Source organism: Camelus bactrianus, chromosome 6 (assembly GCF_048773025.1).
Source record: "Camelus bactrianus isolate YW-2024 breed Bactrian camel chromosome 6, ASM4877302v1, whole genome shotgun sequence".
In the NCBI taxonomy this organism is placed as follows: domain Eukaryota; kingdom Metazoa; phylum Chordata; class Mammalia; order Artiodactyla; family Camelidae; genus Camelus; species Camelus bactrianus.
Genome location: NC_133544.1, coordinates 78,068,253 through 78,082,693, shown reverse-complemented (window position 1 = coordinate 78,082,693; position 14,441 = coordinate 78,068,253). Strand labels below are relative to the sequence as shown.

General features: G+C 38.9%; 1 protein-coding gene across 1 annotated transcript in view; it reads left to right on the top strand.

Annotated features, from left to right (window-relative positions):
- The window catches only part of FBN1 (fibrillin 1), a 239,417-nt gene that overhangs the window by 218,148 nt on the left and 6,828 nt on the right, over window positions 1-14,441 (top strand). The window contains exon 62 of the mRNA XM_074366079.1: window positions 364-483. Coding sequence (XP_074222180.1) covers window positions 364-483 — 120 coding nt within the window. The remainder of the gene's footprint in view (window positions 1-363; window positions 484-14,441) is intronic.

The window sequence follows — 14,441 nt, the reverse complement described above, 5'->3', positions numbered from 1 at the left end:
AAATATGAAGAATGTGACTCTTCTGCTAATATGTAATTCGAGGTTTCAATTATATTTTGGGGGATCTTGTTTTTATATTGACGTTTCAGTTTCTAATCCTGGCACAGATAAGGAAATACAGATAATTCGCACAGCCAGCCCAGGGAGTGTGCTCGCACTGTGCATTAACGTCTTCATCATTTTTCTTTGTGGACTTACCAAACGCTCCAGAAGAGATATGCTTAAAATTTGGGGTGGTAGAGTAAGTTTTTAGGGGTCAGAGTTCTTACTAAACTTGCCTTTCACTTTAGCATGCATGTGCATGTTGCTTCAGAGAAGGCAAGCGCTGATGTGACTTAAAGGTGACTCTGCCTCCTTTCCCAGACGTGGACGAGTGTGAAGGAAACCATCGCTGCCAGCACGGCTGCCAGAACATCATCGGGGGCTACAGGTGCAGCTGCCCCCAGGGCTACCTCCAGCACTACCAGTGGAACCAGTGTGTTGGCAAGTAGTTTTCCCTTGTTAACAAGATGAATTGTCGGCTCCTACCAGTCAAAGTACCCCTTTCTTTCTGAAAACTTTAAACTTGCCTTTGAAGCAACAAATACTCATTTAAATTGTCCCGACCTGGTTGAGACCAGAGGGAACTCATAGTCCTTGCAAAATAGCAAACTAAGAAAAAATAATGATAAAGGGTTGTTTGAGGGCATTTGAAATGAACCCCCCCCAGAATTCCTTGACTCCCACTGTCCCCTTTCTCTTCTGCTTCATTGCTAGTCATCAGCCCACACCGGAGTTCTCTTTACCTTAGCAGGCCAACAAAATCCTGCTTCTGACTGAAAACTCTCAGCCAGCCAGAGGCGATTATGACCAACTCTTGGCCTGAGTTTGCAGAGGTGGGTCCATTCAGCGCTATACATCTTTGGGGCAGAGTGCAAGCAGCAAACACAGCCAAGATTTTGCAGGATTGCTACATTCTTTTGAAAATTAAGGGACTCCCACAGGCTCTCTCATTAAATCGAAATAGTCATTTTTGATTCCACAGTGTCGTGGGAAAACAACTAAAAAATGTTTTGTATTGAAGTTTAGTCAGTTTACAATGTTGTGTCGATTTCTGGAAAATAACTCTTTAATGCACATCCGAGAATGCCAACTTTGCGAGTTTAGAGGGACCCCAGTCCGTCTAGCTCAAGCCCTGTGTTTTACTGATGCAGGCCTGGAAGCCCAGGGAGTGAAAAGCAGTCTGTCCTCACCAGTTCTGCGGTGACATGACCGGAACTGGAACCCAAGGCCCTTAACTTCGTGATTTAGGTCTGCCTTTCTAGCGTCACGTTCGTTTGCATTTTCATTCCGCAAGCAAGGAGCACCGCGAGCTTGGCGCGCCGGGGGTGTGTCCTGGTTGCCAAACTCTTGGCCATAGAACCCTCCTGAGCAACAGCGAAGGGACTGCCTCCTGGGTGGCGGCTCCACATTGCGATGCTTGACTTTACTCCCAGTGAAGACAGTTTTGGTGCGTGCTCATTTATCAGAAGTGTGTCCCTCTCCTCTGGTTTGATTCTTTACACAGCACAGGTTTGCAGAGGTAAGATGGGCTAAGATAACCCCAGTGCTTGAGCTCAGGCCTCGCTGTCTGGTTTTTAATAAGAACGGATTTTAATTACCCGTTTCTGACAGAACTGTTCACAGAATTTCCAGAGTGAGCTTTGTTGATTCAACACCCAGCATATGAGCCTGTCTGCCCCTTATTATGTAGGCGCCTTGAGTGAAACTGGAGCTGTGGAGGAAGGGTGAAAGATGTGAGGTCTACCACTGCTGGGCCTTGCCCTCCTCTTTCTAAACTCAGTCCAGAGATAGTAGAGACGGTCATGCCCTCATTGCCTGGAGATCCTGCTGTGGCCCCACCAAGGTCACTCCTGGCTGGGATGTGTAGAGGAACAAGCCGATTAAAGAAGTGGGAAGAGAAGAGGATCAAGGTGGTGGAATAGGACGATGTGGCGCTCACCTCCGCCCACAGATACATCCAAAATACATCTACACGTGGAGCAATTCTTACAGAAAACCAACTGGAAACGGGCAGAAGACCTCCTCTTCAACCAAAGCTGCAAGAAAGATCTCCACGTAACTGGGTAGGATGGGGGAAAAAGCATCAGGACGAAGGATGGGACCAGCACCCCTGGTAGGGGTCTGTGAAGGAGGGAAGGCCCCTTGCCCGCTGGTAGGACTGCTGGGACAGGTGGAGGGGCTGCAGGGGCCTGGACTCTGCTAATGAGGAATGTGCCTGTGCTGGCTTGCCAGCAGCCAGGGCAGGGAGAGACAGGCACTGGCAGCTGCCACCTCGCTGTACTTACCAGTGCAGAAGGCGCGTGTGTGGGGCTGCTAGTATGGGCAGTGGCCAGGTGCTGAATTTGGGGAGGACAGGCCCTGGGAGAGGACTGTCTAGCTGCATGGAGACAGCCCAGAGGTCTGGTGGTGTAGTCCAGGCTGCACCTCAGAGCTCATTGTCAGCTCTCGCAAGGTGGGGTCGGGTCCAGTGGGGACAGGTCTGGCTGAGACAGACCGTCAGTGCACACCGGGTGGCGCCACAGAAACGCAACTCCAGCAGACGGCCCTTGGGAGGAATACACAGCCCTTCCTTTCACGGTTCCCGCTTGGGGCTGGATCTGGGGCAAACAGGCCATGGGAGAGGACCGCCACAGAGGCAGCCCAAGTCCTAGGCAGCAACACAACCACCTTGATTCCTGTAGCCACAGTGCCCTGACGCCCAGTCCACAGCACAGCCGAGCACTAGGACTGGTACAAACAATGGAGAAGGAGACGCAACCTTGTTCTGCTTCTGGGCTGAACCATGGACACCTGCACAGGTGATGCAGGTTCGCTGTGACCGCACAGGCCTCACTTGCTCCAGCAGTCACCTCCTTTGGAACAGAGCATGCACTCAAGAGCAACAGAGCCTTATCAAATCTGACCCTCAGGGCTGCTGGACTCAACAGCTTGGGAGCAGATCCCATCCCAGACAAGGCTGTGACAGCCACAGAACAAAGAGGAGACCCCACCCAATATACCATACAGGCTCTGGACACCACAACAACAGTCACACCCCCTATCAAGAGGATAAGGACCAGCACGCTGAGGAAAGACACGGCTGGCCCCTGCACCAAAAATACTGGACTTGCAGTCTACACAGGGATGCTCCCAAAGTAGACCTTCAAGACCACAGTAGATAAATGCTTCTCCTAAATTTGTAGAGACAGAGAAAGTTAAGTAAAGTGAAAAAACAGAGAAACTACTTCCAATTAAAAGAATGAGAAACCTCTTGAAGGAACAAGTGAGACAGACCTCACTAGTTTATTAGACCCCAAGTTCAAAAAGGAGGTAATAAAACTGCTAAAGGAATTAGAGATTACTGATATAACTGCAGGTCACTGTAAAAAAAAAAAAAAAAAACTACAAACTATAAAGAAGAAGCAGTCAAAATTAGAAAACTCAATTAGAAATTAGAAAACTCAATTACTAAGCTAAAAGCCACTCTAGAAGAAATGAATAGCAGACTAAATAACAGAAGGAAGAATAAGTGATATAGAAGGTAGAATGATGGAAATCGCCCAATTGGAAAAGCAGACAGTAAGACAAATGAAAAAAAATGAAAGCAACATATGAGAGCTATGGAATAATATGAAGCATTCCATCCTATGCAGAATAGGAGTTTCGAGAGAAGGGGATTGAAAACATATTTGAAGAGATTATGGCTGAAAACTTCCCAAACCTAAGGAAGGAAACCAATATCCAGGTGCGGGAAGCACAGAGTGTCCCAAACAAGATGAACCCAAACAGACTTACACTGAGATATATTACAATTAAAATGGCAAAAGTTAAAAAGAGTCAGTTACAAGGAAACCTTCATAAGGCTATCAGGCAATATCTATGCAGAAACTTTGCAGGCCAAAAGGGAGTGGCATAATATAGTCCTAAAAGGGAATAACCTGCAACATAGGATACTCTACCCAGCAAGATTATCATTTAGAATAGAAGAGAGAGAAATAATTTCTCAAACAAGCAAAAACTAAGAGTATAGCAATTTTAACCTACCCTAAAAGAAATATTGAAGGGTCTTCTCTAAATAGAAAAGCAAGAATCTTTAGGAAAGGGAAAAGTCACAATACAAAAGGCAAATACATAAAATAATTGAAGATCACTTAAATAAGCCAGTTCATAGATTTAAAAAAAATAAAAACATTTTATAAAAGTGATTATAACTACAATTAACAGCAAAAGAATAAACATAAAGATGTAATGTTCATGACAATGTTGGGGGAGGGGAGCAAAACAATGTAGATCTTTTAGAATGTGTTTGCACTTACGTGACTACCATTTTAAAGTAAGTAGATACTATTGTGGGTCAATATACTTGAAAACCAGGGTAACCACAAATCAAAAACATACAATTGATTCACAAAGACCAAGAAGAAAGGAACTCAAGCATAATACAAAAGGAAACCATCAAACCACAAAAGGAAAACAAAAAGAACAAATGAATTAAGAAGAACTACACTTTTATTGTCACTATTATGTGGATGACATGATACTATAAACCCGAAAACCTCCAAACAAAAACTACTAGAGCTGGTAAAAGAATTTGGCAAGGTAGCAGGATACAAGATTAACATACAGAAATCAGTTGCATTTCTTTACAGTGACAATGAAATAGCAGGAAAAGAAAGTAAAGAAACAATTCCTTTTAAAATCACATCCAAAACAAAAAAATACTTAGGAATAAATCTGACCAAGGAGGTAAGACTTATACATGGAGAACTACAAAATATTGATTAAAGAAATTAAAGATGACTTAAATGGAAAGATATCCCATGCTCTTGCATTGAAATAACCAACATTGTTAAAATGGCCATATAGCCCAAGACAATCTACAGATGTAATGCCATATCTATCAAATTACCCAGGACATTTTTCACAGAACTAAAACAAATACTCCTAAAATTTATATGGAATCACAAAAGACCCAGAATTGCCAAGGCAGTATTGAAAAGAACAAAGCTGTAGTAATAACCCTCCCAGACTTCACACAATACTACAGAGCTACAGTAATCAAACAGCATGGTATTGGCACAGAAACAGACATATGGATCAATAGAACAGAACAGAGAGCCTAGAAATAAACCCACAGACCTATAGTCAATTAATCTTCAACAAAGGAGGCAAGAACATACAATGGAGAAAAGACAGTCTCTGCAGCAAGTGGTGTTGGGAAAACTGGACAGCAGCATGTAAATCAGTGAAGTTAGAACACTGCCTCATAGCATACACACAAATATACTCAAAGTGGCTTAAAGACTTAAATATGTAAGACATGATAAACCGTAGAAGAAAACATAGGCAAAACATTCTCTGACATAAATCTTAGCAATGTTCTCCTTGTGCAGTCTACTCAGACAATAGATATAAAAGCAAACAATTAACAAATCTGTTAAAAATTAACAAACTAACTAAACCATAGGCTTTTGCAGGGCAAAAGAAACCATAAGCAAAACAAAACAACCTATGGAATGGGAGAAAATATTTGCAAATGATGTGACTGACAAAGGTTTAATTTCCAGAATATGTAAATAGTTCATAGAACTTAATAACAAAAAACAACCCAATCCAAAAATGAGCAGAAGATCTAAATAAGCAATTCTCCAATGAAGACATACAAATGACCAATAGGTATGTGAAAAAATGCTCAATATCAATAATTATCAGAGAAATGCAAAACTACAGTGAGGTATCACCTCACAACAGTCAGAATGGCCATCATTCAAAAGTCCATGAACAATAAATGCTGGAGAGGCTGTGGAGAAGAGAACCCTCCTACACTACTGGTGGGAATGTAGTTTAGTGTAGCCATTATGGAAAATAGTATGGAGATTACTCAGAAAACTAAAGATAGATTTACCGTATGATCCAGCAATCCCACTCTTAGGCATATTATCTGGAGGGAACTCTAATTCAAAAAGATACATCCACCCCAATGTTCATAACAGCACTATTTATAATAGCCACGCCATGGACAACCTAAATGTCCATTGGCAGATGACTGGATAAAGAAGCTGTGGTATATTTACACAATGAAATACCACTTGGCCATAAAAAAGAATAAAATCATGCCATTTGCAGCAACATGGATGGACCTAGAGATCGTCATTCTAAGTGAAATAAGCCAGAAAGAGAGAGGCACCATATGGTATCACTCATATGTGGAATTTCTTAAAAAAAAAAAGAAAAAAGGACACTAATGAACTCATCTACAAAACAGAAACAGACTCTCAAACATAGTAAACAATCTTATGGTTACTAGGAGAAAGGGTGGGAAGAGATAAAATTGGGAATTTGGGATTTGTGAATGTTAGCTACTGTATGTGTATAAGTAGATTAAAAAAACAAATTTCTTCTCTATAGCACAGGGAACTATATTCAATATCTTATAATCTTTAATGAAAAAGAACATGGTAACAAATATACGTATGTATATGCATGTGACCCCAACATTGTGCTGTACACCAGAAATTGACACATTTTAACTGGCTATACTTAAGTTAAAAAAAGAACTACAAAATCTACTGGAAAACAAGGCTTTAAATGGAAGTAAGTTCATACCTATCAATGTCAATGGACTAAATCCTCTCATCCAAAGACAGAGTAGCTGACTGGATCAAAAACAAGATCTTAAACAATATGCTGCCTATAAGAGACTCACTTCAGGGAAAAAGACATACAGATTGAAAGTGAAAAGATGAAAAAAGGTATTTCATGCAAATGGAAATGACAAAAAAACAATACTTGGGTTAGCAATATTCATATTAGACAAAATAAACTTTAAAACAAAATCCATAAAGAAAGACAAAGAAGGACATTATATAGTGACTAAAAGGATTAATACATGAAGAGGATATTATACTTGTTAACATATATGCATCCAAAATAGGAGCACCTAAATATATAAAACAAATACTAACAGACGTAAAGGGAGAAATTGACAGGAATATAATAGGAGACTAACACCTAGCTGACATCAGTGGACAGATCTTGCAGACAGAAAGTCAGTAAGGCAACAGAGTTCCTAAATGACACAATAGACCAGGTGGACTTAATTGATATCTACAGGACACTACATCCCACCCCCCAAAAAAGCCACCCCAGAATACATTCTTTTCAAGTGAACATGGAACATTCTCTAGGATAGACCATATACTAGGTCATAAAATAAGCCTCAAAAAATTTAAGAGTATAGAAATTATTTCAAGCATCTTTTCTGGTCACAGAGGTATGAAACTGGAAATCAACCACAGAAAGGAAAATGGGGAAAGAATGAACACATGGAAACTAAATAACATGCTACTAAAAAAGACCAATGGATCAAAGATGAAATCAAAGGAATCAGAAAATACCTTGAGACAAACAACAATGAAAACACAACCTTATAAAATGTACGGGATGCAGCAAAAGAAGTTTTAAGAGGGAAGTTCACACCAATAAAGGACTCCCTTAAGAAATAAGAAAAATCTCAACCTAATCTACCACCTAAAAAAATAAATAAATAAAACCGAAAGTCAGCAGAAGGAAAAAATAAAGATCAGAGAGGAAACAGAAATCAAAATAGAAAAAAATCAATAAAACCGAGAGCTAATTTTTTTTTTTTTTTCAATTTGGGGGAAGGAGGTGATTAAGTTCATTTTTTTTTTTTTTTAGAGGAGGTGCTGGGGATTGAACCTAGGGCCTTGTGCATGCCAAGCATGCACTCTACCACTTGAGCTATGCCTTACCCCCAGAAACTGAGAGCTAGTTTTTTGATAAACAAAATCAACAAACCTCTAGCCAGGCTCACCAAGAAGAAAAAACTGATGACCAAATAAACAAAGTAAGAAATGAAAGAGGAGAAATAACTATTGATACCACAGAAATACAAAAAACAATCACAAGAATACTATGAAGTTATATGCCAACAAATTGGACCTAGAAGAAATGGACAAGCTCTAGAAACACACAGCCTGCCAAAATTGGGTCAAGAAGAAACAGATCATTTGAACAGACTGATTACTAGAAGTGAAATAGAATCTGTAACAACAACAACAACAACAACAAAAACTCCCTGCCAAAAAAAGTCCAGGACTAGGTGGTTTCACTGGGGAATTCTACCAAACACACAAAGAACTTATACTGATCCTTCTCAAATTCTTCCAAAAGACTAGAGGGAACACTACCAAATTCATTCTATGAAGCCACCATCACCCTCATACCAAAACTTGACAAAAACATTGCAAGAAAATAAAATCACAGGCAAATATTTTTGATTAATATAGATGCAAAAATCCTCAACAAAACATTAGCAAACTAAATCCAACAATACATAAAAAGGATCAAACACCACAACTGAGTTGGAGTCATTCCAGGGATATAAGCGTGGTTTGACATACACAAATCAATCACTGTGATACACCACATAACAAAAGGAATGACAAACACCACGTGATCATCTCAATAGACACAGAAAAAGCATTTGATAAAATTCAACATCCATTCATGATGAAAACTCACCAAAGTGGGTATAGAGGGAAGTATCTCAACATAATAAAAGCCATTTATGACAAACCCATAACCAACATAATACTCAGCAATGAAAAGTTGAAAGCCTTCCCATTAAATTCAGAAACAAGACAAGGATGCCCACTCTCACCACTTCTATTCAACATAGTATTGGAAGTCCTCGCCCCAGCAATCAGACAAAAAAAGAAAGAAAAGGTATCCAAATTGGAAAGGAAGAGGTAAAACTGTCACTGTTTGCAGGTGACATGATACTCTATACAGTGACTCCTAAAGACGCTACACAAAAACTGTTAGAATAAATGAATACAGCAAGGTAGCAGGATACAAGATTAATATACAGAAATCTGTTGCATTTCTTTACACTAACAATGAAATATCAGAAAGAGAACATAAAAAATCATGTGCATCAAAAAATAAAAAGTGCATCAAAAAAATACTTAGGAATAAATTTAACCAAGGAGGTGAGCCACCTATATGCTGAAAACTATAAAACATTGATAAAGGAAATTCAAGATGATTCAAAGAAATGGAAAGACATTCCATGCTCTTGGATTGGAAGAATTAATATTGTTAAAATGTCCCTACTACCCAAAGCAACCTATAGATTTAATGTGATCTCTATCAAAATACCCATAACATTTTTCACAGAACTAAGAACAAATAATCCTAAAATTTATATGAAATCACAAAAGACCCAGAATTTCTAAAGCAATACTCAGGAAAAAGAACAAAGCTGGAGACAACTCTCAGACTTCAGACGATATTACAAAGCTATAGTAATCAAAACCACGTGGTATTGGCACAAGACATACGGATCAATGAAACAGAATAGAAAGCCCAGAAATACACCCACACACCTACAGTCAGTTAATCTTCAACAAAAGAGGCAAGGATATACAATGGCGAGAAGACAGTCTCTTCAACAAATGGTGTTGGGAGAGCTGGACAGCTGCATGTAAATCAATGAAATTAGAACACACTGTCATGCATATACAAAAATAAACTCAAAATGGTTTAAAGACCTAAATGTAAGACATGACACCATGAAACTCCAAGAGAACATAGGTAAAACATTCTTGGACATAAACCGTAGCAATGTTTTATTAGGTCAGTCTCCCAAGGCAAAAGAAATAGAAGCAAAAATAAACAAATGGGACCTAATCAAACCTAAAAGCTTTATCACAGCAAAGGAATCCATCAACAAAATGAAAAGACAATCTACGGACTGGGAGAACATATTTGCAAAAGATGTGATCAAGAAGTGGTCAATACCCAAAATATAAGAACAGCTCATACAACTCACTATCAAAAAAAAAACCTAATCAAAAAATGGACAGAAGACTTAAGTTTCTCCAAAGACAGACAGATGGCAAACAGGTACATGAAAAGATGCTCAACATCACTAATTATTAGAGACATGCAAGTCCAAAACCCACAATTAGGTGTCACTTCATACCTGTCAGAATGGCTATCATCAAAAAGTTCACAAATAATAAATGCTGGGAAGGGTGTGGAGAAAAGGAACCCTCATACATTGTTGGTGAGACTGTAGACTGGTGCAACCACTATGGAAAACAGTATGGAGTTTCCTTAAAAATCTAAATACAGAGTTACCATATGATCCAGCAATCCCATTCCTGGGCATATATCCCCCAAAGATGAAAAAATCCATGTACCCTAGTGTTCACAGCAGCACTATTTACAATAGCCAAGACATGGAAATACCCAAAGTGCCATTAACAGACTATTGCTTTAAGATGTGACACACACACACACACACTTATATATATACACACACATATACATACAGAGACACCAGCAATATTATGCAGCCATAGAAATATTGTCATTTGCAGTAACATGGAGATTATCATACTAAGTCAGACAAATATTATATATCATTTACACGTGGAATCTAAAAAATAATACAAATGAATCTATATACAAAACAAAAACAGACTCACAGACACGGAAAACAAATATGTAACTTACCAAAAGGCAAGGGGGTGGGGGTAAATTAGGAATATGGGATTAACAGATACAAACTACTATACAGAAAACAGATAAGCAACAAGGACTTGCTGTATAGTAAGGAACTATATTCAGTATCTGTTTTCCATTATGGGCTATTAGCAATCTGAAATATGTCACTGAATCACTTTGCTGTACACTTGAAATTAACACAATGTTGTAAATCACCTATCCCTTAATTAAAAAAAGAAGTGGGATGAGGTTTAGAGATTTTGATGACCAGAAGATACCAGTCCAAAGTGGCCTCATAATTCTTGGGAATTTGTAGGAATTATAGTTATCCAGAATGAGGACTGCCTTGGGCCAGAATGGCTTCCCCAGAGTCACACAGAGCCAATCTCTTGGACTAGCCATCCCTAGATCCTTGCTCTTAAGCAGCCAGAAGTTCATTCTTAGAAGATGGGTGGGTTTAGGGTAAGGAGCCTCTGATTTCATTGCTTTCTATAAGATTGCAAACTTGCAGGTTGAAGTTGGAACTGACCCATTTTGACCTAGAGAAAATTAGGAGAAGAAAGCCCAATCTACATTTTGGAGTTCTCCACGTGGTTCTCCCTTAACGCCACAGCTAACACACTCTGCCAGCCTGATGCTGGAACTTTTGATTTTAGAGGACAGAGAGGTAGGTTTCAATCTACTTTTAAGGAGTGTCTTTCAGAGACTCTAATGCTATTTCATTCAAATTAGAATTGTCTCCTTTAATGAAAATTTAAGTAACAACTGTAAAAATAAAACAAAGATTTTGTAGAGTAGAAAAATTCCTTGTAGAGCCATTTGCTCCAGGGTGCACACACAGGATGGAAAAGGTCAGGTAAAGTGCAAAACGTGTTAGACAAATCGTGGTGTTTGTACACTGATAGAGAGGGTGACTGTTTTCAAACTGTAAACATTGAACGTTTGCCAATTTCTTATCTTAATCTGTGCTCCACTCCACCTCACCTCTCCAACTCATGTAAGTAAGTTTAATTTAAACTTTATTAGATTCTCAGAGAGGATAAAAAAAAGTGAAATAGAAAAGAATGTGAAAAGGGGAGAGGGAGAGTTCTTGACTGGAGTAGATTTTTATAATAACACAGATAAGCATTCCAAGTTAAGAAGAACCTTAGCAATGAGCTAGTCTGACTCTTTTCTAACATATCAGTCCCTCTGCAACCTCTCTGCTCATCTAAGTTTGACTTGAATACCACCCGAAAGGGCACTCACCTTCTCCCAAGATAGCCTAATCTATGCATAAAAAACTTTAATTCTTAGAAATGTCTTTTCAATAAAGAATGGATTTTTCTCCCTCCAACTCCTAACCATTGGTCCCATTTTTGCCCCTTGGAACAAAACAGAATAAATCTAATCTCTCTATTGACAGATATTCTCCACATATACCTGTGCCTTAGAGGTTTTATCAGTCAGAGTCCCAGCAGGTAACAGACGGCTGAGCCCAACTGAAAGCACAGACCACAGGAGAGGAGCCTGTCAATGCTCCATTCATATCAGCCTCATAGGGCTGAGAGAAGGTGAGATGTCTGGAGGTGGACATGAGAGGGGCAAGAAGACATCCATCCCAGGGATATTCCCATCACCAGTGTAAACACCCTTGGTTCTTCATTCATTCTTGGATGTCCATGGTCTCTGTGGGTCTCTATCACACAGCTCATCTCTAACTTACAATAAGGGGGAAAGAACAGACAATGGTACATTGAAGTGTTTTGTTTTAGGAATCCTAGAACCTAAGTGACCTTAAGTGGGTACTTGAGAGTCCTTGGGTATAAAGAATCTCAAACAGATGCATAGCTAGGCACTGAGCCATAGCAGGCAGCCTAACCAATGACTTTCTTAATGGCTATTTACTCCTCCTCTCTGTAACCCAGCATAGAAAAGAAGGAGGGTGGTGAGGAAGGAAGGGAGAGGAAGAGAGGAAGGAAGGATGGAAGGCAGTATGAATTGCCCTGCCTTTACCATTTCTGCCCACCTGTTTTCCCAATTTAAAAAAACATATTTCCTTAGAAACAATTATTCTTTAAAAATGAACCTACCTTTAACCTTCATTAAAAAATTAAAAGTAAGCAAAACAAAACGACAGCCTATGGAATGGGAGAAAATATTTGCAAAAGATGATGCTGACAAGGGCTTGATTTCCAGAATATATAAACAGCTCATATGACTTAAGGAAAAAACAAACAACCCAATCCAAAAATGGGCAGAAGACCTAAATAAGCAATTCTCCAGTGAAGACATACAAATGAACAACAGGCACATGAAAAAAATGCTCAATATCACTAAATGCCAGAGAAATGCAAATCAAAACTACAAGGAGGTATCACCTCACACCAGTCAGAATGGCCGTCATTCAAAAGCCCACAAATGACAAATGCTGGAGAGGCTGTGGAGACAAGGAAACCCTCCTACACTGTTGGTGGAATGCAGTCTGATGCAGCCATTGTGGAAAACAGTATGGAGATTACTCAAAAGACTAAAAGTAGACTTACCATATGACCCAGCAATCCTACTCCTGGGCATATATCCAGAAGGAACCCTACTTAAAAAGATACCTGCACCCCAAAGTTCATAGCAGCACAATTTACAATAGCCAAGATGTGGAAACAACCTAAATGTCCATCAACAGATGACTGGATAAAGATGTGGTATATTTATACAATGGAATACTACTCAGCCATAAAAAAAAGATAAAATAATTCCATTTGCAGCAACATGGATGTCCCTGGAAAATGTCATTCTAAGTGAAGTAAGCCACAAAGAGAAAGACAAATACCATATGACATCATTCATATGTGGAATCTAAAAAAAAAAAGACAAATGAACTTATATAAAGAACAGAAAGTGACTCACGGAGAATATAGACTTGTGGTTGCCAGGGGGAAAGAGGGTGGGAAGAGGTAAACTGGGAGATTGAGATTTGCAGATACTGACTGGTATGTGTAAAAGACATAAACAAGTTTATACTGTATAGCACAGGGATAATGTATTCAATACCTTGTGGTAGCTCATGGTGAAGGGGAGTAGGAGGGTGGATATATGTATATTCATGTATGACTGAAGCATTGTGCTGTGCACCAGAAATTGACACAACATTGTAAACTGACTATACCTCAATAAAAAAAACTAAAAATAGACTTACCATATGATCCAGTAATCCCACTCCTGAGCATATATCCAGAGGGAATTCTAATTTGAAAAGATACATGCACCCTGACATTCACAGCAGCACTACTTACAATAGCCAAAACATGGAAGCAAACTAAATGTCCATCAACAGATGACTGGATAAAGAAATTGTGGTATATTTATATAGTGGAATACTACTCAGCTATAAAAAAGAATAAAACCATGCCATTTGCAGCAACATGGATGGACATGGAGATGGACATGGAGATCATCATTCTAAGTGAAGTAATCCAGAAAGAAAAGTACCATATGTTATCACTCATATGTGGAATCTAAATAAAAGACACAAATGAGCTTACTTACAAAGCAGAAAGAGACTCACAAACAGTGAACCAACATGGTTACCAGGATGGGAAGAGGGTGGGAAGGGATAAATTGGGAATTTGAGATTTTCAGATACTAACTACTATACATAAAATAGATAAACAACAAGTTTATACAGTACAGCACAGGGAACTATATTCAATATCTTACAGTAACCTATAATGAAAAAGAATATGAAAATGAATATCTGTATGTATATGTATGACTGAAATATTATCTTGTACACCAGAAATTGATTTAACTTTGTAAACTGACTATACTTCTATTTAAAAACAAAAAAATAACCTAAGAAAATAAGGTAAAACTAATTAAAAGAAAAAGGAAGTACCAGTTTAAAC